We start from the raw sequence: 27714 nt of genomic DNA, 5'->3' as shown, positions 1-27714 counted from the left end.
TGAAAATTTGCCCCGTAGATATATTTGCAAATGGATGGACGGTTTATATACAGATGTGTTTCACTGCAGCATTATTGTAAAAGCAAAATGCTGAAATCATGCCCATTATTCAAGTATAAAACATGTTATCTTTTAGCAATGGATTATGCTATGGTCATTCTCTAACAAAGTTTTTAAGAATGCCCTTTGTACATTTTAAAGCAACGAACTGCTTTGAAAATGAAGACATTTTTGTTTGATATGTAACTTCTGTGATATCCGTTTCTGTGAAGGAGGGATTATTTTTTTCCCTCTTTAACCTGGAAGACATTTTCATAGAAGATGAAATAGTATGACCTGCACACCTGGCTATCAATATAGAACTCGGCCGATGTTGTGTAGTGAGATTTTGACCTTGATAGAGTAGGGATCAGCATGTCCAAAAAGCTATACAATGTTATTCTAGAAGGAAAGGACTTACGTTTTAATTTGCTGCAGTTTAAAGGGCCCCTAAAAAAAAATACAATGTTCCATATTTAAAATCTGGCTCATTTTAACACAAAAAAAGAGAACTCAATCAAAATAAGCCAAGACATGAGTCCTTCTATAAACTTGTCAAGCAAATAAAAAAAAAATACTAGTAATAGAAAGTACACATAGTAATTTCATTTTTCCATATCCAAGATAGCAACAGAAGGAAACAAGACTGTGGGATCTCTAGAATTCTCTGCAGTTCTCAAGAATCTGTTACCATAATTCTAGCAAACTCACTAATAGGTATACTTTATCAGAACATTTCTTAAAGAGAGCCCTCAGCTTTCTTATCTCAGTTACCTTCTACTAACCTTCCTCTTCAATCTGACAAAGGACAGATAAATGCCTACTCACAATGTCAGTGTGTCTACAGACACTGCATATGCCTGCCTGAGAAGAACCCTAGCCTGAAATGAAAGTCAGTTATCTGATATATATACAAACTGATGTCTGAATATCTAGAGCTTGACTTTCTTCTACGAAAAATTATTTGGTTCCATAAGCCTTATGGATTCATATCTTTCAACATGTGCTCCAAATACAAATCTTAAAACCTTTCATGTACCACCAATAAAGTATACTAATTGCTTCAGAGGATACAAAAACATATTAAGCAGAAAATCGTCGGTCTCCCTTGCTAGAAAGTGAACTCTAAGAAGGCATGGACTTTCTCAGTTGTGTTCATTGCTACATCCCCAGCACCTAGAACAGCACTTGGTAGACAGAAGGGGATCTAAATATCTGTCAGGAAATGAATGAACCAATGAACATGAAAACAAAGACAACACGTTTTGAACAATAAGAGAATATGCTACGTTTTACTGTGGGACTATTCTAAGGCGAACAGAAGTTAAAAGAAGAGAAAGATTAGGGCAGGCTAAAATAGCCTGAGAAGGCAGGAGGACATTAAACCATCTTAGAAGGAAGAACTTAGATGGATGAGGAAGAGGAGACTAAGACTGGCAAAAATCTGAGATGAGAAGGACCAAATGTGTTAGGAGGAGAATGAAGTGGCTTGGGTGACAAAGAGGAGGATGTAGGTTGAGCAGCCGTGAAAGCCAGAGTGAGTGAGGAGAGGAGGAAGGCGAGAAGATTGCTGAAGTCCTGGAAAAATCAGCCACTGGATCCCACTTGCTTCAGGTTCACATTTTAAAAATCATTTTTCACACCCCCAATTTAACCTCTAAAGGAAAACGAGCCTCTAAAGGAAAAGATACAAATCTTACAAAGCAGTAGGGCAGTGGGGCCAATAGCCAATCCTGGGGGCCCACATAAAGGTAAAATTTGAATTATAAAAAAATCTTAAAAGTTATAATAAGTTCCATAGTTTACTGAGATTAATGGGTTATCAAAGAATAAAAGTCACAGGCCTAAATTCACTAGCAATTTTCACACAAAGATAACCTTTTTTCTTAAGTAGAAACTCACTGTTAATATCACAGCAGGGTATATTTAAAAGATTTTAAAATTTTTTGTAAGTGTTAACTAATATTAACCAGAGAATGACACCATTCACTAATTCTGGAACACCTAGAAATATGTAGACGTCAAAAACTCTGAATGGTTCTTTATTAAACAGTCACAGTTTTGAAGACAGCTTCAGATAAACCTAACAATTGAGATGCTGTAAATATCTTTGCTCTTTCACCAATCTCTAACTATATTTAGTAGCACAATTTCCTTTGTTCAAGAGTTATTCTTGCTTACTCCATATTTATGTTCTCAAAGGCAGAATACCTTGGACATATCAGTTAAACGAATGGGTGGCTGCATGGATGAACAAATGAATGAAACATCAAATGATTTTATTAAGACCTTTGAGATGTAATGGCTATATGCTTCATGTATGTACATCCTAGACCTTTTTTGGCCAGGCTAAAGCTTCTAGGCTTTTGCAAATATATCATCCATATTTAGCAACAGTCGGACTGGGATTAAAAAGGAACAGAAGGAGAAAGAAAGTTTATAAGGGAAGAGCCATTATTCTAGGCCAGGGTAGTGGCATTTATGAGAGCAGGGGTGGGTTTACTGTGAAACTAACAACGGTTAAGTGCCAGAACCCCTCGCTTGCACAAGTCCCTTCCAGGGCCCAGGGGCAGCCCTAGAAATTTGTTCACATGGTAGGATGCTTCTGTAAAATCTGCCCAAGTAAGGTATAATTGAATTTTTCCCTCTAAAAAGGGCCTTCAGAATAAGTTTCAGGCCCTGCATGACCTGAGTCTGCCCTGAGTGAGAGGTAGGAAAAGGTTGGTCACAGGAGGAACGCTGACAGTGACTGAGGACATTGTCAGAGCAGTGAGAATGGGAGCCTGGAGTGCCAGTCAAACTTCTGGGTGGTTTCTCATTCCTTTTTAAAAACACCATTTCCTAGGCTCACAGTTCTCTTATCATGATTTTCCTTTCTGCTTTATATCTTCTTTGCAAATGAAGTCACAGGAGACGTTCAGCTATTACAAATTTCATGTCAAGCTGTGAAGTGCTTTTTAATAGCAGAAATATTTGGCTTACATGTGTGGCTTTGTAGCTACGGTAAATACCTCTTAGTTATCTGTCGCTACTGTTATTCCACACCTCCAATTTAGAGAAGAAATTCTACATATGCATTGAGGCACTAAAAAAGAATATTGAACCATATCTTAGCCCTTTTGTGAACAGTTTCCTTTTATTTCTTCTCACATAGAGCTAATGCTTTTATCATATTGTACTGGTTATGGGTGGGAAAGCAGCGGATAGAAGGGGAATACCGATTATTGCATCATTGGTTGGCAGTTTCCTCTTAGCTTCTTGAAGGTTAAGTGGTCAAGTAGCTTCTTAATACGAGATTAAGGCATCTCAAGGACTGACTCATCCACCTATTTTCTGACAGAGTGCTTTTTTTAGTAGACTTCGGACAAAATGCTTGTGGTGGTGAAAAAAAAAAAAGACACTGACCACAATTAATATGAAATAAAGATGGAAAAAAAACCATCTTGGAGGTTTCTGGATGACTAATGACATATAGACTTTGTCTAGGTATATAACAGAACAATATATTTTGAAATAGCATTTTTGAGAACAGATAAATAGAAATAAAGGCATTTTGGATATGTCCTGTGCTGAACATGACATTTTACTTTTTTATGTAACTTAATTTTATAAAGAGATGATAGGAAATACTATTACATCCCATAAGTTAAACACTCTACATTTTTATTTCTCAAAATGCAACATTTTAGAAGTCTAGATATGTTTATTAATTAGTGATTATTAACACCCAGTAAACAACATTATGTCTTGTAAAAACACAATCTCTCTTCACAGCATGATGCTGAAATCTATTATTCCCTGATTCCATATGCTGAAATACACTCAAATGGTCACAAATGACCTTAAGCATTAAATAAATGTAAATGAGGACAACATAGAAAATGTGCTTTTGATTGATAACTAAAAGACCAGGTTGAAAACCACATCCAAAAATGAAGTCCTCTCCAGAAGGGCATGGCAGTCTGCTCTGGGAGTAAAGGCTGTCCCACGAATGGAGAGCAGGTAGGAGGCTGCTCTTTCTCCAGACCTGCAGGAGGTTTTCTGGGAAATGGAACTGGTTTGTTCATTTATATGAGAAACACAGAGCACACTGTCCCTCATGCCGTCAGCCTATTCTGAACATTCTAATGCAGGATTTAAAAATACATATCTGGACTTCATTACATTCAACAACAAATATAAGAGAAAAAAAATTATTGCTATGCCATAGCCTCATCCCAACGTGTTGACTACTTTAGTTTTAAAGCATTGTTGCTATTTATCCACCTCTTCCTCTAAACGCCAGCTGAGGAGTTGGGGTAGCAAAGCACCGTCAACTTAGAGAAAACTCAAAATGTCAAAGGATGACAGATTAACCATAATAAATAAATTAAATAATTAAAAATTAGATTGTTCTAATGCTTTTTGGGACCAAACATATGAAGGAAAAAATGCACAAATACAGATATTTCATGTGAAAACTACTAAATGTTTACTCATTCCCCTAGGTCCATGCCAACAGGGCCCAAATAAAATGTGGCACCACATTTTTGTTGAGGGTAAGCATTTCTCCTAGTTTGGACAAGAATTAACAAAATCTTAGAAGGAATGGATACCTAGACTACTTCAAAATCATGGAATCAAGCAGGGTTCCTCAATTTTGGCACTATTAACATTTGGGGCCTGATACTTCTTGTGCATTTTAGGATTTTTCGCGGCATCCCTGGGCTCTACCCACTGAATGCCAGTAGCAACCCCATATCCCTAGTCATGACAATTAAAAATAAATCCCCTGGGGCAAAATTGCCCCCATGTTGAAAACCAGTGGAATAGAGCAGTTCATAAGAAGGTCCCAGGCTGGACGTCTACCAATGTCATACTGTAACATACTCTCAACCCTTAAGTCCTTCCCAACCCAGTGTAGAATATAGTTATCTTCAGTTTTTCTCATCTATTAATTGAAGGTAATGAGAATGCCTGCCTACCTCATTACAGGCTCTCGTGAGCATTAAATAAGATACTTTAAAAGTGCTTAGAATAGTACCTGACACATAGTAAGTACTTACTAAATGTTAGCTTTTATTATTTTTAATAATCACCCATAGTGTGGAGAAAAGCAATTTCAACCAGAGTATTTTCATACAGAAATGTATCTTACCAGCTTGATATTTTCTGCGTCTTAAACACACCGGCCTTCTGATTCCTTGTGATGATGTCTCTCACATCTATTGGACATAGTTAAGAAAGTTTCTGCAGTGACTGTCAACTGACATGAATGAATGAATGAATGAATGCATGAATACAAGCCTGCAAACACAGTGATCTTACCCTACAAGGGATCAGCACAGGGAAAAGAGAAGAGCTGTAGGTATAAAATAGGTGGAGAAGGATTCAGGCCTGGCCCCACCACCAAATGTTGAATTACTTGCCACAGGCAAGCTCTTCTAATTCCCTAGGCTGCAGTTCTGTTACCTGGGGAATGTATGTTCAGGTAGCATACAGGCAAGGCCCAGGGGTTTTGGATGTCGGCAGGGGAGATCACTGTTCCATAGGTGCCAGGTCTCTTTTGCTTAAAAGGGCTACAAGTCTAAATGAAAAACGTTTTTTTCAGTCAGTAGGAGCGCAATAGCAGTTTTCTGAGACTTTCCAAATTGAAGTATTTCCAGTTCCCTAAGTGCTAGTAGGTAGGGTGGGGATGAGCAGCAGGGAAAGACTTGGGAGGAAGTGAGACAAGAAGGATGAAGAAAAGCTTGGAGAATCTTTGAGAGAAAATGAATTACAAAAAAAGAAAGTCAACCCAGTGAAAGGCCCCTTGAAGAACTGTCCTTAAAGACTCATGCTTCGGCCTTTGGCCATCTTCTAGTATGTAAGGACTTGTACAAGAAGAGCCAGATGTATTGAAAAGATGTTTTGAGGAAATGGTTCGTTATATCACATAGCACTATCTTTGTGAGGGCCCATGAGAAAAATCATATCAGATTTCAATCAGAGTGTTTTAGTGCGAAAAGCTAGACTTTAGATAGACTAGTTTTGCTTAAACTTCTAGATACTATATTTCTTATAACTCTTCCTCTTTCTCTCTGGTCCCTGTGCAACTCAGAGCCAAACCTACGCCCGACGACCACGAGAGCGCCTATGGCAAATATTTTCTATACTGACCTACATCATATTTTCTTGGCTTTCTAATTTTCATTTGCCCTCGCTTTCTCATTTATTTTATATGGTATATTCTGTGTGTCACTGTAAGAAGCCTCAAAATCCCTTTTTTTGGAATAAGGCAGGCTTCAATAAACAAGAAATAAAATAATTCCAGTGAAGGCTGCAAGCTGAACTAAATTGGGCCCATGGGGAGGACACCAAGCAGACAAGCGATGTTCCCCTATTGCTCAGAAAAACAGATTTCCTGAATGCTTGAAACAAGCACTGGCCAAGATCTCCCTGCAAGAACAGAGCCACAGGACTTTTTAACCCAAATCTCTGCTTGAAACACCAGGCACACCCATTTCTTCTCTGAGTGAATAAGCAGGTACTGTGATAGCTTTCTTCCCCCAGGAGTGGGTAGGAAAAATCAATTAGGTCTCCTAATGAAGGGCTTTGTTGAGGTTTACAAAAGTGCTATAATGCAGACTTTTTTTTTTCTGGGTGAACTTTCCTGTATGCAAATTAAATACCGTTAAATTACATTCGTTAAAAAAATAAAGGAGACTAATTTGCCTACTTGTTTTGATTAACTAAAATGACACATCAGCCTACAGTTCTGTCTATTTCAGGAAGAAAGTATTTCAGGAAAGTCTTCTAAATGAAATGTCTTGTAGAAAAGGACAGCTGACATCGTTATTCTGAGAGGAACAAAATTAGTAGAGTCAACTGACAACTGTTTTTGACTAAGCTCTCTCTCACTCTGGCCACACCCTACTCAGTGTTTCCATGACATCCAACTGCATGCCATAGTGTGCCTGGTACACCTGTAGCGTCGTGTGAGTACATGACTAATCTATCAAGCAAAACATATTATTTTGTTTATGGAGGTAATACTTTTTATAAAATAGTCACAGGGAAGTTAAATTATATAACTCAGAAAAACTATTAATAATTTTTAGTAAACAACACTATATACTTTTATATAATTTATAAACCTGTGACTCCAGGTGGTCAGGCTAAAGCAAGTGAATGTATTTATATTCTAGAAGCAATTTGTTAATAAAAAACTTCACAGCAGTACTTAGGCTGCTTTATTTTTAGAACTGGAAATAAAATATATTTTGTGGTTTAGGAAGTGTTTTTATATTAAAACAAATACAAAGAGAAAAAATGTCAATAGTGTATTAAAATATTACCATAAGAGATATATTGTGACATTATGCTCTTCACCCCTTACTTTGGGTCAGATTTTGAGGTGGTTCCTTTCGTTGGCACTGAGTCCAGTAATAGATTTTATCATTTTTCTGCATCACCTCGGGGTAATAAAGGTAATCCAATCAAATCGAGTCAATACATTCAGGATAGTTTGAATAGGATGGATCAAATTGTGTTCTCTGAACTGCACCCACCTTCTGGTAGACTTCAGTGGGAGGTGCTGGGTACAAAGAAAGCCTTAATGTGATTTCTGATTAAATGGATACAGAGCAATCACCTCCAATCTCCTTGTCTGGGCAACTGGACTTCCAGAACTATAGGACATATGCTTGTGACTGGCTAAAAGGAAACCAGGATTCTATCTACATTTTCTTCTCAAGTAAAGCACAGTTCAGAAGTGGGACTCCATTTTAATTTTGTTTCAGTTGATTTTATTTTTAAAATATATGCTTTTGTATAATGATAATAGGGATTTAAACAAATTATATGTTATATATATTACATATAATATTGTTTAAAATATTAAGCCTCCTTCTGAGATTAGTAACTGATATTTATCAGTAGTTGCATATACCAAGAGCTGGCCCTGTTCTTTAAGCAAAAAATATTTTTTTTTTAGAGAATGATAACATTATAATTTACAAAGCATTATTTTCTTGGTTCATGTTTCTTTTATTTTCATTTGAACATCAAAAGTGAGGTAGAAAACTATGATATTATAATATAAATACTATTCATTTTAACCTCTAAAGGTTTAAAAATTACCTGATGTGACAATATTTGCCAATTTAAAGTCTGAGAAATATTTTTTTTACCCATTTTTTTAAAACTTATTTATTAATTCATTCATTCATTCATTCAGTTAGTTATTTAGTTATTTACAAGTACTAGCCATGCCCGACCCTGCTTAGCTTCCAAGATCAGATGGGATCGGGCATGTTCAGGGTGGCATGGCCATAGACAAAGTCTGATATTCCTAAATGTGTTTATACTCAAATAAATTTAGAAGTTCACATAGAGGTGCTTTGAACTCTATTAGCAATGTAAACTGTTATGTTAATGGAGGAGAGATCTTTTCTTCCAGAGAGTGCAGAGGAAATGCAAGATGACACTCATTAAATTATTCTAGTTTTTGGTGAAACGTAATGGGTTAATGGGGGAAAAAAATACATATAAAGTTTGAAGTCAAATGAACCTGGCTTCAGTGTTGGTTCCCATACTTATGGGTGTGTGAACTTGGGTAAATTAACCTCTCTGAGCTCCACCTCAAAAATAGGAAAAAAGATACCTATTTACAGGCTTAATGGAGTATCACATATGATGAGCCTGACACATAGTAGGTGCCTAACTCATGTCAATTCATTCTCTTTTTTAATAATTCAGGCAAACACTTTTGAGGGATGAAGAGGCTGGTGATGATAACTAAAATGAGGTTTGGCAATTAAGCTTTATCTCCTTTTGCTACAACTTAGAACTAATTAAGTGAACATTTATATTGTAGAATTTAAATAACTGGAGGGAATCAAAGAACTTCTGCCCTGTAGATTTTTGGTGTCTTTCACACACATTAATATATTCTAGCTAAGGCATAGTCTGTGTCCCACAAAGACAGGACTTGGCTTAGCTTGTTCACTGCTGTATCCTTAGCACCTGAAATTCATGTAGTTAATACTGGTTGAACTAATTTTAATTGATAAGTTCAAACTTAATTTTCAAAGCTATCTGTTGAGTTCCTACCCAATGTGAGGCACATAGAGCCCATTTATGACTCATTTAGTAAACAGAAGTACTGGCATCAATATTTCAGCTGGCATTGATACTGGAGGAAGGGGCATGGATGCCTGCATCCATGGCCTGGCATTCCCAAGGTCTCCACCATCCATGCCAAATGAAGCTTAGTTTATTAATCCCTTAAACCAGGGATTCCGGTAAACAAAATAATGTTGAGCTAGGGGTATCTCCTTTAAAATAAATAGAAAATTGACCAAGTTTTGGAAAACCATAAGATCGCGATCATGATCCAGACTATACATATTACGGGGGTAAGATACTTGGATCAGGAGCACAAGAAATGAGTCATCAAGCATTGCCATATGCTGCAGGTAACACACTTGATGTTTACTAAAGATGGGTCAAGGCAAAGTGCTTGCGTTGGGTGAATTAGTACTAGAGAGGGCTACTCACCTTTTAGGGTAGTACTTTTATTCATTATGATTTCGAAGAGGCTTAGCACCAATAATAACTCAGTAAACTATTTCTCTCCCCTATTCTTATGTCTTTGCCAGCACCAGCTACACACTTTATGGAGTAATTATTATCTGTGGGAACTTGGAGATTTCTTTATTACATTAAAAGGGCCACACCAAGAAAAGGGAACATATTCCACATTGTTTTAGGATAAATTTGAGAACTGGATGAACCAAATGACGTTATTTCCAACGTATCCTTTGTTCTCTTCGGGCATAGCTAAAATGGCATCTGTAGGGAGAGGGAGCTCTGAAAAATGGGCTCTGTGTTAGACGTAGCGGTGTAGTTTAAGGACCGAGGAGACCACAGGGACGTCTACCCACAAGTCTGAGAAAATATTTAGGACTTAAACACTCACTTATACCTTAAGTCTTAACCCTTTTCAGATATCTCTGTTTGATAAATCTCAAATCAACATCTACCTTTCCAGTGTCAAAGTAGAGAGCTCTAGAAGACATAGCCAATCCAATTGATACATTTTTAGGAAGATAATAAATAACTTCACAACTGGTTGATATGCTTCTATGATATAAAGATTCAGAGCTTATGCTTTCATTGCCTCACATATTTTTTTTTAAAATAGAAATAATGGAAGATAAAAAGAAAATATCAGGAAATGCTATTTTTTTTTAAAAGGTAAGAATCGGAAGCTTAGAAGATTAAGAGACTAGGAAGTAAGATTCAGCTGGATTCATTAAATTCAGATGGCAAGAACAACAAAAATAATTTTTAAAATGATGAGAATAACATACAGGCCAATACTCAGATGCGATGTGTGATTGCCAGGTCGATTTTCAATTACATTTCGCTGATGTCTTCATTTGTTTCTTAATGTGCTCATCTTGCCCATTAAGAATAATTAGCAGCTTTGCTTAGAGATTTTCTGGCTTCTGGCAATGTTTCTCCCCCCTTTTTTGTTGACATTCACTTTTACTTTTTAGAAAGTAATTTTTGGATAATATCCTACAACTGCTATATAATTTAGGCTTCCTCAAATTTTAAAAGAAAGATGTAAACAGTAATTTTTAAATGAGTTCATTTTGATCTATATGCACCAACAGTATGTGATTCAGTGAATTAGTTATTCTTACAGAAAGTGGGCACACAAACAGAAAAAAAATTTTTTTTCATTCATATTAACCTCACTCGGTAAAACTGCTTATAATGAATGCCAGTTGTAAGCTCTGTTAGCAAATCAAGAATAACGTTAGTATTAAAAGCAGGAAAAACACATTGCCAATTTTTAAGGCTTTATGCATGCTTTTTTCTCTTAATTTAAAAGAATTAGATCTAGTTACAACAGAAGAATGCACACAAACATAGAACAACTGTATGACAAAAACTGAACTCCACCAGGAAAGTCCTAAGAGATGAAATAAAACACACTACCAGTTTTGGTCTGCACCCTGAAAGGACCTACTTTATCTACATTGTAAAGTTCTTCCCCTCCTGCCCTTTGGCACCCCGCTATATTAAACCCATTGTAAAACCCAGCACAATAAAGCACTCTCAGGGCTGAGCTTCTGAAGACCAAATGTTAAAAATCCATTTTCTTGGGAGGGGGCTGTACCAATCATTTCTTTGAAAGGCCGGCGGAGTGAATACAGAATCTGAGATTTTCTCTCTGATTTCAAGAGCTGGCATGGTATCTTTGCTGTTTAAAGCAAAGGTGCGTTAATTAATGACATTAGTGTTGCTTTCCTTCTTTAGAGGCTTTGCAGTTTAGCTCAATAATAATTTCGGTACAATTAAATTTACATACTGACTACAGATGCTTCCTATAGTTTGATAAAAGTTCTAATTGCTTTCTGACGCTATTAAATAAGACACCTGCTGACTTAAGAAAAACCTCAGGTTGCTAGGTCCAATCTGAAAGTTTCTGTGGTTAAAATGACCTTCTCTTGTCCAATAATCCTGCTCCCCCTCCACCCACCCAAAAGAACACATCCATCGGGGCTGAGCCAGAATGCCTGACTTCCTCTCCTCTCTGTGTTCCCTGACATGTGGAGGAGGAGCACAGTGAAATGATACAGTGCACGAAATAACTCAGAATAAAGCAGAGTGAATGAAGCGACATCAGCTCATCCTCAGGAATATTTTGAGAAACTTGCGACAGTCTGAAGATCATGATTAAAATCCTGCATTTTAAAAAAGGAAGCACCTTTTGTGATCTCTTTCCCTTGTGTGAAAGGCCAAGACTGTGATTGGCTGTTTTTCCTTCCTGAATTTTTTTTTTTTTTTTTAAGTCTGTCAGGCAATTAGCTGGGTGGGGCTCTGTAGAGCACACAAGTGCTGCTGAACAATATTAGCTATGCGCTTCTTGTACCTCCTTTCTCCTGTTTGAGCAGCCTGATGGAGCTGCTGCAAATTTTATTTTCAAATACATAGCAGAGGTTTTAAGAAAAAGAAAATCAAAAAAAAAGGCTTTATGTAAGATACCACAAAAATCAGAACTGCTTTGGCGTTTTAGGGGTCTAAAATTCAAATAAGAAAATTACCTCCTTCGATAATGTAAATGTAAGGTACACCAAAAAAATCCAAAGCAAATACATCTTCCTCTTTCCTCTCAATTTCTAACGCCTGAACAAATCAGCTCGATTGCTAAAGTAGCCACAAATTATGCTTGCTTTCTTAGTTAAAGTACAGTTCAATTTTCATGAACTCTGTGTACATATTAGTAAAGCATAATCTAATATAATGGAGTTTGAACTGTAATAGCATAGTAGAAAAAAAAAGAGATAGCTTTTATAATCCTAAATAAAAGGAAATAATGAAAACCTGATAGCTGTTTGGAGTGGGGCGATATAGGTAACTACTCAGCAATTAGGGTAGATGCAATATTATGTGGTATATACCTACATTATCAAATGCAAGAAAGGTAATAACGAAATGAAGTCGGAAGTTAATTTTTGTAAGCACTATCCACTATAATAAATATTAAATAATTCATTTTATGTTGGCAAATTTTAATGGAAATACAAGAACAAGAATGTTTGAAAATTATTATGAAACAAGCATTCTTATTGCCTTGAGTGGTCCACAAATTATAGGCTCCTTTAATGAAAAGTGACTATAAAAACCTATAGAAATAAAAAAACCCCACTTAGTCATACTCAATGAATCCCATATATTTCTACTTTTTCTTAATTACTTATCATGTGTATTGGGGGGGGGGGAGACTCTTTTTTAATACCCCATGCTGCCTTTCTTTATATTAATTGTTACTCAGCCAGGAAAAAGGAATGAGCACAACAAACCCGTTTTCTATCTGAATAAGGATACTTCTGATGGCCTTTTCATTCCCATCAGTTAACAGAACTTCTTTGACATCTGCAGAAATAGCAACCTGGAAAAAAAAAAAGGGAGCACAGCAAACAATGAGCAAATATGCTTGTCTGTGTGGAAGTGAAGACAGGAGTGACAAGCCTTCAGTATCATGCTTCCTCACCTATTTCTCTGTAACAATCTTCAATCTTTTTTCATTTTATGTCTGCATTATTTTAATCATTCAATCAAATCAGTCAATACTTTTATCATTCCATTTGCGGGAGCCTCTATCTTGCTATCATTCTGTTCGGTAATTGCATTGTGACAGCGGATGATGGTATTCTGAGAGGCTTTCATTTGTGGGCTTCTGTTTATCTAGTAGAGCCATCATACAAGGCTGTCACTCTGCCTTTCAGCTTGCTTCTGTCTGACTGCCTGATGCCCTTCATATAACTTTGCATTGCAGGCAGATGGCTTTGTGAGGGTAATTTTTTTGTGAGCTTTGACATGCTCGCACATTGGGCTGTAACCTCGACACATTGTGTAAGAGCGACAGGTTTGTCAAATGCCAATCAGTGTAACAATATGCTTTTATTTGTAGAGACATAAAAACTTGTCTAATGCACTGTGCTGCTACATAATATCTCCTGAATACATGACTCAGAACCCAGAGAATGGGGAACGACGTTCCTGAATGGCCAATCTAATTCAAAAGAATCTAATTACTGAGCGCTCTGGATCATGTTTGTTGGTGTAATAATGCAGGCAAAACATTAGCAGCTATATCATGGTGCTCCAACTGTGATTCGCCGGGCTATTCCTCTATCTTAGCAAATGGGACTATAATCTGAAAAAAAAAAATGCTTTCGCTATGGCAAAGAAAGACTGTGCGAGGCCTGGAATGTCACAACAAGCGATATTGACTACACTGAGGTAAAATGTTTCTGCTCATCGAGGCAACCATAAAATCAATATGATCCGAAAGTAAGTCAATCTAGAAGGTCTCTCAAGACCCGGCAGCTTGACCGCAGCTGATGCTGTTGACGGTTCTCTGACCCAGCAGTTGGAGGCCCTGGAACATTTTTCCTTTTGTTCCTCCCTCTGAATGGGATTGGAATTGAGAAAAGACCTACCATGAGCCCAGCCAAGCATGTCATGCCACCCCCTAGCTCACACACAGCAAGGTCCCTGAAAGAGAGAAAAGAAATGGTAGAACCCATACAAATTAGATAAAAATGGTCAGAGAGATATATATGTTACAAGAACAAATTGCCATCTGCAGTAAGAACGGCGCTACCAGGAAGTTGTAGAGACATGACTAGGCTACCTCATGTCGTTTTGCGTTTTAAAAATAATTATGAAATAGAAAAGTCACAAAGCAGGCAAATCAGTGGGGGTTCCCTCATTAGTGTTCACTGCAACATTACCACCGCTGAGCTGAAAAATCTGAGAAGGTTCCCTTTTTTTTCCCTTGTCAATGGTGCTGTCTTTTAGAACTAAACTAGCTAGAGTAGCGAAAGATAATTGTTAGGAAAGGATAACACTGTTAATCCACATTCATTCCTCCAAAAACAGTTAGACAAGTAAATGAAGAATACATATGAGTGTGTATATACCTATATTATAGTCACACACACACACAACACACACACAAATAAATGCCATCTTGAATTAAAAAAAAAAATTCCTAAACAAATTGCAACATTTTAGAAAGCTGAACCACCCCCATAAAGAACAATTACACAAAGAGCATTTAGCAATTAACACTTAAATCACAATTGACCCCAACACAACACAGTGAATAAACAATGCAGGGACATAATATGGTTAAGCTAGCAAACCCAGGCTAAAGTAGTGACTGGGCTCTGACTTTACTGCTCAAAAGTAAAGCGACTCGGAGTTAAAGCTGACAATCTAATGTGGCACTCTGCACTTACCTTCCTCTTTGTGCCTAAATATCAGTCCTCAACGTGTGACATTCTCGCCCTGGCCCACTGCTCGCTGATTGGAGCTCCAGTCAAGCTTAAGCACAGCGAGATGAGCAAATGCCAGACTTCCAGGGCAGCCCTGCAGCCCAAATTCAGTACGGCCCTGCTCTTATTTTATATGTTTAGACTCTTAAGATTGTTTCTTCTTCCCAGTTTGGGAAGCTTATTACCTCACCAGAAGGGAAAAAAAGCAGCACTAAAAGGGAGGGAGAGGTGGAGAGAGAGGGAAGGGGAAGAGAAGAAGCCAAACAAGAACATTCATATTCAGAAATACACTTAATGAGTATTTAGTTGTTCAAAGCAATTATAGACTGGTTGGTAAATATGGACCCATAGAGCTTCAAAAAATACATATTATTGACCCAGTCTTGTAAGTACGTATTGTTAAAACACACACCATGATCACTAATGGCTTGTCTGGAATCATAATGGGCTATTCAGGAAGTATATATTGGATGACTTTTATAAAATGAGATTTAAAATGAAAAACCTATATTTTCTCGGTCTACCAAACATCTTTAGAATTTTTCAATAAAAGGAGATTTTTATTTTTCCTGAATCCCATCCATGGGCTTGATCTATAATGCACTGACAGTTGAAAACATTTATTTCCGTAGCATAAATCTGTAATAGTAATTTATGTTTTATAAATACACGCTGTTAAGTATATAAAATACCTTTAAAACCAGGGGGTGGAATGGAATCTTGAAATAATAACTGCGAGGTATTTATTTACCAAATATTCTGTACTGGCTTCCTTAGCAGAAGTTTAAAGAATGTCTTTATTTTTTTTGTTTTGTTTTGTTTTTTGACCTTCGCAATCAGTAAGGATTGATTGGAGCTTCACTTTTGTTTCCCCCAAATCAAAGTGAAATAAAAAGCCTTGAGTGGAAATCAAAAGCCTTTGACATATAGCAAAAAGCTTGCTGTGCAATATTAGTACCCAAAGGCAATTCAGATTTTTTTCAGAAGCAACACGTTTTCACCATGAACTTTTTTTCCTTTCTGTTTTCTCTTTTCCCTCCCTCCTTCTCCCTCCCTCCCCTCTTTTCTTTTTTCTTTTCTTTTCTTTTCTTTTCTTTTCTTTCCTTTCCTTTCCCTTTCTTTCTTCTTTCTTTCTTTCTTTCTTTCTTTCTTTCTTTCTTTCTTTCTTTCTTTCTTTCTTTCTTTCTATTTTTGAACAATTTAATTTAAAGAATGTAATCATGGCAATCATTAATGTAAGATACAATACCCATAATGGATTTTAAAAAATGTATTTTCAGCTTTGTACCTGAATACATCATTGTGCTTGAGGCAGTAGTAAGCCAAAACCTCTTCAGCCGGCCAGATGCCTGGAAAACACAAGAGGATAGACTTTTTTTTATTATAAAAGTCTTTCCTGTTATCATTCTCTATAGACACTCTCTTAAGAAATGCCTTTTAAAAATAACATTCAGTACAAGCTATTTCAACTTGAATCAAACTTAACATAATTATTATTAGTAATATATCACATGAGTTTTTTTTTGTTGTTGATTTTATAATGGAGAGATTTATAGCCTCTTTTCCCCCCAAATAGTAAAATATCCTAAACATAGTTTACCAAATTGCAATCACAACAAAACAGCAAGAACAATAACAAACCAATTACAAATATCAAAGTTAAATTTAATGGTATTTCGGGTAGATCTTAATCTTGCACACATGAACCTTCTTTTCAGCCAATTCATAAACATCAGTTGAAGGCCTACTGTATATACAACCCACATTAGGCAAAATTAAATGGAAAAATTACTTACAGGAGCAAATAAAATCACAGAAGTCATTATACCTTTTTTGTTGATTCCATATTAATGTTTTTTAATATGTACAATTATTCCCTTTCTTCAATTAACAAAAATAGAATTGGAATATAAAATTAAGAAATTTAAATTTCACCAACTTTGGCACATCTTTAAATTTTACAATAACCCTACCCAGTAAATTCCAGGGATGGGCATTTTCTAAAATCATCATCTGTAAATCATTTTTTAGAAGGCTTACATAGTCTTCACGAATGAATATGAATTGCTTAAAGAGGACACAAATGTGTTAGGAAATTATAGTTTCTAGTGGTTATCAGGGTTATAAGTGTTTTTAATTTTTGCTTTATCTTTTTATACTTCAGGCTTATAAGTATTTTTAATTTTTTTCTCTATCTTTTTATACTTCCAAAAATGTTTACAATGAATAGGTATCACTCTTATTATTAGAATAAACTATAGCCTTATAAAAATGAAGTTTTCCCCAAGAGGTCGGACTCAAAGACCAGACATGGCACCGAGCATCCTGCACTGAGGCTGAAAAGGCCATGGAGTCCAAGGAAAGAGCTGTCTTAGTTCTAGGCCCTCTCCTAATGGGTCTTGATGCAAAACTGAAACATCAAATGAGACTTAATTTTTTTCCTCTCATATGCATCTCTAGCTTTGAGGAGTAGGAAATCTGTACATTTCAGAGGAGATGTCAAAAAAAAAATGGTAAATAAAATCTTGCAAGTCAATGGGTAAATAAATGAACAGCAAAGATGACTCCATAGATTATTTGCTTCAGGAAAGTCCTGTCAGGTGTATTCACTATAGCTCAGGCTCCATGCCATTTCTGGTAGAAATGAAAGATTGAAGGAGAAACAAAGTAAACCACCAAGAAATGGTTAGGGTTAGAGTTAGGAGATAGTCAGCAAGGCAGTAGAGTGTAGCAGTTAAGATCGGAGGTACTTTGGAACCAGACTGTTCCGGCTTCAGTCTCAGCTCTGCATTCCCTAGCTGAGTGACTTTGGATAGGTCATTTAATCTCTCTGTGCCTCAGATTCCTCATCTGTAAAATAACCTTATTGTACCATCAATCTCACAGGATTGTTGTGAAGATTAAATGAGTAACATACATGAAATATATTTAGAACAGTTCCTAACTTATAACAAACTCAAAGAAAAAAAAAGTGCATTGTTATTGTTAAAGTTATTCATTCTCATGCAAAGGGACAGAGAAGAGAGAGGGGAGGAAAATGTGAACCCCAAACCATTTTCCATAACCAGAACATATAGAGAATCTCTGTGACTTACTCATGAGCTTTGGCATGTCCCCAATGTCCTAATACCTGGCATACATCCACAAGGAACTCTATAAAGACTAAAGTACACAATAAAATTCTCTTAAGGAAGAGCCCCAGACAGTGTTCTACATTAAGTGGATATAATCAGCACAATAATGAATTTCTTTATGCCTTTAGTAGGTGGTTTTGAGGTTTAAAAGAGTAATGATAGGGAAGGGTATTTAACTAAAATTCAAGCTTTGCTTAAGTACAAAAATGTGACTTCTCAAATGCATACTCTCTTAAAATAGTTTTATAATTTTCTCAAAAAATTATAGAGGTTGATTTTTAACTAAATTAAATACAAAAAAATACAAAGCACAGAGTTAAAAATTCACCTAAAATTCCACTGCTAGTATATAATCACTGTTAACATTTTGGACATCTTTTCAAAAAAAAAAAATCTCTTTAGGCATAAAGATATTTTATACAAATGGGATCTTATCAAGCAGGTACTCAATAACCTGATTTTGCCCCAATCAATATGTGATAGATATCTAATTCTACAAAAAGTTAAATGTAAAATTACCATATGACCAGCAAATTCACTCCTAAGTATATATCCAAAAGAAAACATGACCATACAAAAACTAGTATATGAATGTTTATTGAAGCATTATTCATAATAGCCAAAAAGTGGAGACAACTCAAATGTTCATCAAATGTCCATCAACTAATGAATAGATAAACAAAATGTGGTATGCCCATACAATGGATTATTATTTGTCAATAAAATCAAGTACCAATGCATGTTACAACATGGATGGAACATAAACATTATGCTAAGTGAAAAAAGCCAGACACAAAGGACCACATGTTGTATGTTTCCATTTATATGAAATGTCCAGAATAGGCAAATCCATAGAGATGGAGTAGACAGTGGTGGTTGTAGGGCTGGGATGGTTGAAAGTAAATGAGGACTGACTGCTAATGGGTATGAAGTTCCTTTTAGAAGCGAAGACATATTCTAAAATTGATTGTGGTGATGGTTGCACGATTCTGTGAATGTACTCAAAATTACTGGGTGATATACATACAAGGGTCTTTTAAAAGAAGATTGTATTTTTAAAGAATTTACACATATCTGTGGTTTAAAGAGTCATTAAGTTCTATGAGAATGATTAAGACAAACGGTAGTACCCAGCCCCATTCCCCAGTCTTTCTCCTTCCACAGAAACTACTACTTGCAATTCTTTTAGTTGACTCTCTGGTGATTACTTCTACATGTTTGTATTTTTATTTTTTGATTTTTTCAGTATCAAGCAAAATCCGTGGAGGATAAACATTTTTTTTTTTTTGCTTTGATTTCTATTCCTCTCCCCACACCACACTTACTATGCTCCATATCCACTCACCACCACCATCTTCCTAGTATAAATATATTATAATTTTGGTAAGACCGCTATTCATTGTGAATTTTATTAGGACCACAAAATAAAAATGAGCCATGTAGTAAACTATGATTGTTTTTTCTCTCACCTATAATATTTCTTCCTCTGGAGTTCATAATTTTTTTTCTCTCCCTCAATTGCTAAGATTTTTATTCAGTCTCAAAATCCAGTTGTCAATTTCTCCTCTCAATATATTCATTCACATGGAGTAGTCTAGCAATCTCATGAGGCCATCTCTCCTGATGCCTCTGAGCGGCCTTAGTCTGGACTGAATGCCCTCTGTGCTCGAGGCAGAGCTGCTATTCTGAAATTAATCTTCACTATAACTCCAAGCTTCCTTTTGCCCTTCTCCCGTATTCCATCTCTTGTTTCCTCTACCCTTCGTCTTCCTTTCTTGGTTTACTTCCTCATTTTAGTGCAAAACATTCTCCAGTAATTTCTTGAGAAAAAGTGAGTACTTGGATGTCAGATCTCCTGAATTCATCCTCCGATTTTCTTATCTTTTTTTTCCCCCTGATTTCTACCTCATTGTTTTTGCTTTCTTGAAAATTTCCTCAACTTTATCTTCCAATCCTTTTATTGCTCTTTTCATTTATGCTATTGCTGATGGTAGTTCTCTGAATATGTCTCTTTTAGAGCTACTTATTCTCATTTTATGAGTGAAATATTTTTCCAATTATTTGAAAATATTAATTATAGTTTGTTTTAAGTTTTCTTATCTTTACATGGTCTGTTTTCTTCATGTTGCTTTTTTCTTTTTCCTGTTTATTGGTTTTGGTACCTGTCACATTAAAAGCTTTCTTCAGCTAACTAGTAATTCTTTGTTGTTTGCTTAAATATATATTAAAAAAAAAAGCTGATTGGAGGTGAAGAGGGCCGAGTGTGTGTGGGTGGGGTGTGGGTGGAGAGGCTTAGCATTCAGTCTGCAAATGTTCTCCTAATTCCTTCACCCCGCTTTTGGTACTCTCTTATTTCCACTATTTCTGATCTCCCCCAACCTTAAATCCCCCAGTTTAACCCTCTCCGGAGATTAAACATACTCTTCTGTTTGAAGTAAAGAAGGGGAAGTTACTGCTTCTCAAACAACTTGCAATTAATTCTCCTTACTTTAACTCCCATTCAACTCCTGCTTGTAGAAGGACCTGGTGCCACCAATTCCTGAGCCTTTCAAGGTTTCAGAGGTATGAACTGGGGGGATTCTCAACTTTCTCAGCTGCTGGCTTTCTCATATCTGCTCAGTCAATGACTTCTCATCCATTTGCTTCCTCACTCTCAAAATTATATTGTTGTATTCTCCCTCATTCTATCATCCTTGTGGGTTTATGTCTTAAAAATATCTCATTATAGTGGTTTAGTGAGGTTTCTAGAAGGAATTAATTTTAATGCATTGTTCAATCTCCAAATTTACCTGAAATCCAGACATGTGTGGTCTTTTGAATGTAATTGTTTGTGGGATAATTCTGAAATCCAAGACACGCAATAACTATCCTTATCTCTCACAAGGTACATCTTAGCATAAATCCTTTAAGCTCTGAGTAGTAGGATTTCTGTACATTTCCTGAAAGAACTGTGACTGGTAGGGCTTCATGGAACAGAGAGAAACTCTTTGAAAAAGTGATGAGAACAATTTTTAGGAGAACATACAAGCCAAAGACACTAATGGTGAGGTTTTTTTGTGCTCAAGATTTTTATACTCTATTAACAATATTGTAGGGCTCCGTCAATCAATTACAGGCATTTCCGCTATATTCTTGACATCACCCAACGAAGTAGAGCAGACTGCCCTAAGCGGCATTGGATCCCCCAAAAGCATCAAAAAATATTTTAATTAATGGTTTATTCTAGATAATGGTTTATTCTAAAACACATGTCATGAATTAGGACATTTGCTTAAAATTATTCAGAGGCATGTAGTTTCCTATTCCTTAGTGCTTTCTGTATATATCAAATTAGTTTAACTCACAAGAGAAAAGGCTCCCTTTATCCACTGGGTTTCTATAAAAGCATTAGCTAAATAAGAGCTCTATTTGGAAGAAGGAAAATACTATGTTATACTTGGGTTTCCACGGTCATTTGGTCTCATTCGTTTTCTTTTGAACAAAGGGCTGCTTCCCTGCAGGTGCTTCTGTTAGACTTCAGAAAGTTCATAGCTGGCCAACACTAAAATATGAAAAATGAGCTCTCTGTGTAGCAATGATGAGGGGGAAAGTTGGTAATATGATCTATTTAATGTATGTAACCACTTTTTTGTTGTTTTTGTAATAGCTAGTTTAGAATTATTTTAAATGCTGAGTTTTGTGATTAATCTGGAAACAAACAACACATTCACTATTAATCTGAAGGCTGAACAAATCCTCGAGTTGATTAATATTAGATAATTTAATATCTATTAAACCGCCTCTTCTTTTGGGAACATAGAAGGGGAATTTGCACATATAATTAGATAACTTAGTATCTAATTAAATTAAATATTAAGAGACATGTGCCTCTAGCTAAGCATGGGTCCTTTTAGGTCACTTGCATTTGAGAGCTTTTTTCTTCCCCACAGTTCATTTTAGAGGAAGTCAAGAGACTTTGACAGACGGCATCCAACGGGATGCTCTGCTGACTCCCTCTTCTCACCATAACACTTATTTGCCCCATGATGGCAGCACACCCAACTCTCACAGCAGAGAAATTTTTTTCCTGTGATCAGCTGATGTCCACTCAAACAAAAGCTTTCTTTACCCTCCTTCGAATCAAGGAGGAGTCAGCAGTAAAACCTTTCTCAAATCTGAGACTCAAATGGAGAAGCCAGCACATCCTTAGCTAAGCCATTGCTTTTCTGGAAGAAGAAATGCACCGATGGATGTTAATAAAATGAAAAGCTGCGTGTGCTGGAATGGATAGGCAAACCTTTTGGACTGTTTTCAGTGTTTCCACTCTGTCTCCTTTTCCTTAAACATTTCTGCTTTGTCACTGATATTTCAACCCAGAATGGAAATCTGCAAGAGGACTACAGCATGCTCCATAAAATTGTGTTTGGGCATCTACTGTTTCAGGCTCTGTGGCTCAGCAGAAGATGAGACAGCATGGTCACTAGAGCTTTAGTCTATTTAGAGAAGGAGGCATTAAGTAATTACGCAAATAATGTGCCTACCTATAACTGTAATAAATGCTATGTAGGAAAAATAGAGGGTGCTTCTAAGGACTTACCATAGGGGACCTGACCTGGTTTGAGGGGAGGTTGGGAGGAGTCCAACAGGGTAGTTCTACTACCCTGTAGAAATGGCATGTAAGCTGAGACCCAGAGGATGAAGAGCCAAGTGGAGTAGGAAGTGGGGAAGAAGGGTAGAGGGAATGACACATAGAAGGGGAGCCCCATGAAATGAAGCTTCGAAGAAGAGAAGAGCTTGATTTCTAGGGCTGAAAATAGAGTCCATAGAGCTGTAGAACAAATGAGAAAGGAAGAGAGTAGTACAAGACGAGACTGGAGGGGCGGTTGGGGGCCAGATTAACAGGCTCAAAGGCCATGTTAAAAATTTTAAACTGTACCTTAAAATAAGTAATGCCTTTTACTTAAGATAAGTCTGGCTACTCTAAAGAAAATAGATTGAAAAGGGGCAAGAAGAGACAGGGGAAACTACGTGGGAGGCTACTACGATGACCTAGGTGAGCACTGATGGTGGCTTGGGTGATAGTTAATGGAGATGAAGAAGAGTGGAAAGATTTGAGCTATATTTAGAAGGTACATTGACAAGACTTGTTAGTTAATTAGACGAAGGAGGTGGTAAGAAAGAGAGAAGTGTCAAACATGACTTAGGTTTACGGGATGAATAAGTGGGTGGGTGACGTATAGCAGATATACATAGGACTTCCCTTTAATTTCATATGAACGACAAAGGCTGCAAAAACACATAACTAGGCTTTAATTCTGGCTCTGCCACTATCAATCCGTGTGATACTGGGAGGTAATTTTGCCTTTCTGAGCTTCAGTACCCTCATCTGCAAAATAGTAGGCTCGAGTTAGATTATATCTAGGAAGTCTTCAAGCTGTAAGAAGCTGTGATAAAGAACCAGATCGCATGCTCTGGAGTTAGACAGAGTTCAGCCTGAATACTGGCTCTAATAGTTGCATGACCTTGGCAAACTACTTAAACTTTTTATGCCTCATTCATTCATTCATTCATTCATTCATTTATAACACACAATTATGGACAGCCAAGCCTGTTCTAGGAACTGGGGATACAGCAGTGAATAAAACAGAGCCCTTGCCTAAATAACTTTAATAGGGGCAATAGATAATAAACTAGGTAATTTCAGATAGCGATTAATGTTGTGAAGAAAATAAAACATTAGTTAAACAGGGAATAACTATTAGGGATGCTACTTTAGCCAGCATTGGTGGGTAATGCTGGCTAAAGTTCTCTCACTTGTTAAGTACCAGTAATAAAAGTAATTACAGCATTGTTGAGAGAATTAAATGAGCTAATTTATATAAGCAACTTAGAACAGTGCCTGGTACACAATCAATTTTTTTATTTTAGCTATTGTTGCTGCTGTTGTCATTGTTATTATTTTGACACTTTTCTATCCAGGGAATTTTATCAACTTTCATTATATTTTTATGATGCTTTCAGGGAGATTATTATTCCCAATTGGTAACCCACAAAATCAAACCAAAACTTAACCTTGGAAAAATCTGCCCAGCTATGGGAACTTTGAAAATGGATCTTAAACAGGAATTACATATATATAGACAATACTTATTTTATACTTGTCCTCCCACTCTGACCCATTGACAGACTTGCTCTGAACAATAAATTATTAAGTGTAGGCCCCCCTATGTCTTTGGAGCCAGATTATAAAGAATTCTGGTACAGGTGCGACATTCTAACATTCGTTGAACACTGACTACTGCCCAGGCACCATGAGGTAGATGAGGATATCAAGGCACTGAGACGTTAAGAAACTTTCCCTTAAACTAGGCAGATATTTTGTCACAGAGGTGCAATTCAAACCCAGGTAATCTGACTCTAGAGCTCTTAGTCTTAACCTCTAGATTGCTAAACACCAGATTGTAAAAGCGAAGGTCTAAATAAATTGTTTTGCAAATGTGTTTCTTCTCCTGTTCTTGGAGAAGCCAACTGAACTGAAAGGACAGACAGTGAGCGTGTGGAAGGAGGGGAAGCGAAGGGGCACAGAAAACCACCCGAGTATTTCAACGATAAACTCTTCTGGACTACAAAATGGGTCAGTTTATGGGTATGGATTAAAAATATACTATAATTTAAAACTTAAATTTTAATTCAGATACCTATTAATGTGATGATGATCATGAGGTAAGAGAAAGATGAAAGGAGCCCCAGCTCCATCCTGACGATGAGGCAAGGAGAGGAAGATTCTCCTCAGAAAGCATTCCGCAGAGGCCCACACCCCTGTCTGATGGTCGGTTTTGTAACAGACGCTGGGAAAGCAACTAAGTGACAGATGAGAGATGTTGACAGAACCAGGAAGACGCTGAAGCACCACTGAGAAAAAGGAATACGCTGCACCCACAGCCACGGCCACAGCTTCAGTGGCTCATACGGTGACGACGTGAACTTGGAAGATGGCTCTGAGACTTAATAGTTTTGTGACCTTAGCAAGACTCTTAGACTCTCCTTAAATTCACCTCCTTATCTGGAAGTAATAGCGCAGCTACTCCATAAGTATAGATGTGAAGATTAAGTGAATTAGAAGAGTACCAAGCAAGTGTAGTTAGGGTTTATTGTGGTTAGCATTATTATTAACATTACTTATCGAACATTTACTACTTGGCAAACACTGGGCTGTGTACCTTTTGTTGATTATCTTATTTAAAACTTAAAACAATCTCATAGGGTATATATTGTCATTATGGCCCCAAAGCACAGGGAGCTTAAATGACATAGCCAGGATCTGAGCCCACACACTCAACCTCTAGAGCCCTGTCTCTTAATCACTCAACTGTATTGTCCCAACGCTGGTGGCTGGTTCTGGAAATAAGAGAACTACTTTCTAGTTCTCATGACTCTGTCAATAACTAATTTTTGGACTGGACAAATCATATTTGGGCTCAAGCTTCGAGAATAAAATGAAAGGGTAGAATTGATTTCTGAGGCCTCTTCTGACTCTAAAGGCAATGGTTATAGATGATTATATTTCTGTATTTTCAAATGAAAGCAACACAGTTGTTAGTGGGCTGTAGCTCGTGACATTTTAAAGAAATTAGGGATGGTTAAAATATTTTATTTGTACTATAGTCTCAAATTTAAACCCCTGCCAGGAGATATTTTAGATAGGATTCAAAAACTTCTTAGAAGTCAAGTCTCGATAACATATCTATTTTAATTGAATCAGAACTGCCTGTGTTAATTAAATCTCATAGCTTCACAAAAACTGCTTTACATCTATATAGTCTAGTTCTGATAGCATTTTATTTAGTTAATGTAGCATATCAGTAACAGACAACTTCCTTAAGTACAATTTTTCCTCTTTAATATTGAGCACAATCCTCAGCTATATCCTGTATTTTTTCCTCATATTTATTCCTCCTTAGCGTAACAAATTACCTTTGGGCAGAAGAAATTTCCCTGAGGTTTCAAAGCACAGGTAGAGCATCTCCCAATTGGAGCTCTAGATGAGAAAATGTTCCACTTCCATTGGTCAGAGAGGATGTCAGGAGGTGAGAACAGTCATTTCTAGGAAAGATGTACCCAGAAAAGCAGACCAGAGAGCTCCCAGCAGGGGGCATTTCCCCATTAACACAGCATGGCTTTCACACAGTGAAAACGAAGAAGAAGGAGGAGAGGGAGGAAGTAAACTTCATCACCAGTTTTACTCTGAGTAACATCCTCCCTCAGGACCTTGCTGTGCTCAGTATCCTCAGAGTGGGGCCATCAGGCCACCATTTTGATGAGATCCTCCTCTTTCCTTTTAAAATGGGACTGTGTTGTGTTTTGAAAAGGTATGTAAGAGCAGCAGTGTGTCATAAAGAGTGGAACAAGAGTGGAACAAGGACAAAACTATTAGAAATAATTGTACTTGTTCCTTATCACAGGTAGCGAGCCATGTTGCCAACGTAGACGGCGCACCAAAGAAGAGTAGGGAGAAGTGTGGCTCGCCGCTCCTGATTCCAGAATTTGATTTTCAAAGCAGCTTCCTGCCTGCGAGTCCAGCTTTATCCCACTTCTAGGGGAACACTGTTGACTGACCTCCAAACAAACCGAAAGCCTTGTGTTCCGTGTAGAGCAGTGCATGCTCTGCACAGTCGTGAAAGCCTCCCCAGCGAGAAGGTGCATGTTACAGGTGCCGAGTTGCACCATACATTTATTAAGCAGCCCTGGTATCAGGCTTCTTAGGCAACGGAACTTATTCATTCATCAGTGTTGTTCAGAAGGTGTGCATCCCGGTGTTTCAAAACTGCCTTCATTCCAAGAGGTTCTGGCATCCGGGGGGAAGGGAAGCGAGGACAGAATTATCATTCCACTGTTATTCCCTAAAACTGCGCTGTCTCTAGGTTGAGAAGAAGAGGGAGAGACACCAGAGACACACGTGCTCAGAGGAAAGGCCATGAGAGGGCACAGACACAGGAACGCCTTCTGCACACCGAGGGAGGCCTTGGGAGGAACCAAACTGGCCAACACCTCGATCTTGGACTTCTAGCCTTCAGAACTGTAAAACTCAGAGCTCCATGTCTTTGGAATCAGTTATTAGAAAACTGTCTTCATTCCAAGTTCCTTCTCGTAGCCCCAGGTAGAGAAGAGGAAAGGGGGAGGACTGCCTTCTTACAGCAGGAACTGCCATTAGCAAGTTCTAAAAGATAAAACAGCAATCAGAAAATTGCCTTGGTAAATAAGGCAACATCTCATTGAGGTTTGATCTAAACTTACTGGGAACAAACCCCTCTCTGCCATTCTAGCTGAAAGCAAATGCATGGTAGTCAGATAGCTTAAAAAAAAAAAAAGTATGAGAGTTTGAGAGTTGGCTGAGAATCTCAGCTGTGCAAAATGGCCAGGGCTCTGTCCTCCCTGTCTCCCCGCTCATTATTCGTCTCTAATATGAAGGAAACATGACAGTCTGCTCTCCAGAAATTTCTGCTGCTGCACAATCTTGGGCAGCTCACTGCAACTATGGGGGAGTGTGGTTTGAAACACATCCCGGCTGTAGACACAGCAATCTTGTTCTGTCAGGGCCATCTACAAATGGCTCCAACCGACTTGTATGATTGTCTTTAGCACCTTTCTGTATTTTTTAAAGAAATGATTTTGATTTCATTTTCCTTCCTCAGTTTTCAAATAGTCATTAAAAATTAAACAACACTGGCAAAGGGCTTTTG

General features: G+C 37.2%; 1 protein-coding gene across 2 annotated transcripts in view; it reads right to left on the bottom strand.

Annotated features, from left to right (window-relative positions):
• CAMKMT (calmodulin-lysine N-methyltransferase) overlaps positions 1-27714 on the bottom strand; it is a 326415-nt gene that overhangs the window by 28938 nt on the left and 269763 nt on the right. Inside the window, exons 4-7 of one of the 2 annotated variants that reach the window (XM_016142219.2) lie at positions 16150-16210; positions 14022-14076; positions 12904-12967; positions 5177-5243 (exon numbers count right to left, since the gene is read on the bottom strand). In XM_016142219.2, the coding sequence (XP_015997705.1) occupies positions 5177-5243; positions 12904-12967; positions 14022-14076; positions 16150-16210 (247 nt within the window). Of the gene's footprint in view, positions 1-5176; positions 5244-12878; positions 12968-14021; positions 14077-16149; positions 16211-27714 lie in introns of both variants that reach the window. The other variant, XM_016142220.2, reaches the window with a different exon arrangement.

The sequence above is a fragment of the Rousettus aegyptiacus genome, unplaced genomic scaffold (genome assembly GCF_014176215.1).
Source record: "Rousettus aegyptiacus isolate mRouAeg1 unplaced genomic scaffold, mRouAeg1.p scaffold_m13_p_7, whole genome shotgun sequence".
In the NCBI taxonomy this organism is placed as follows: Eukaryota; Metazoa; Chordata; class Mammalia; order Chiroptera; family Pteropodidae; genus Rousettus; species Rousettus aegyptiacus.
This window is presented reverse-complemented; position numbering and strand designations above follow the sequence as displayed.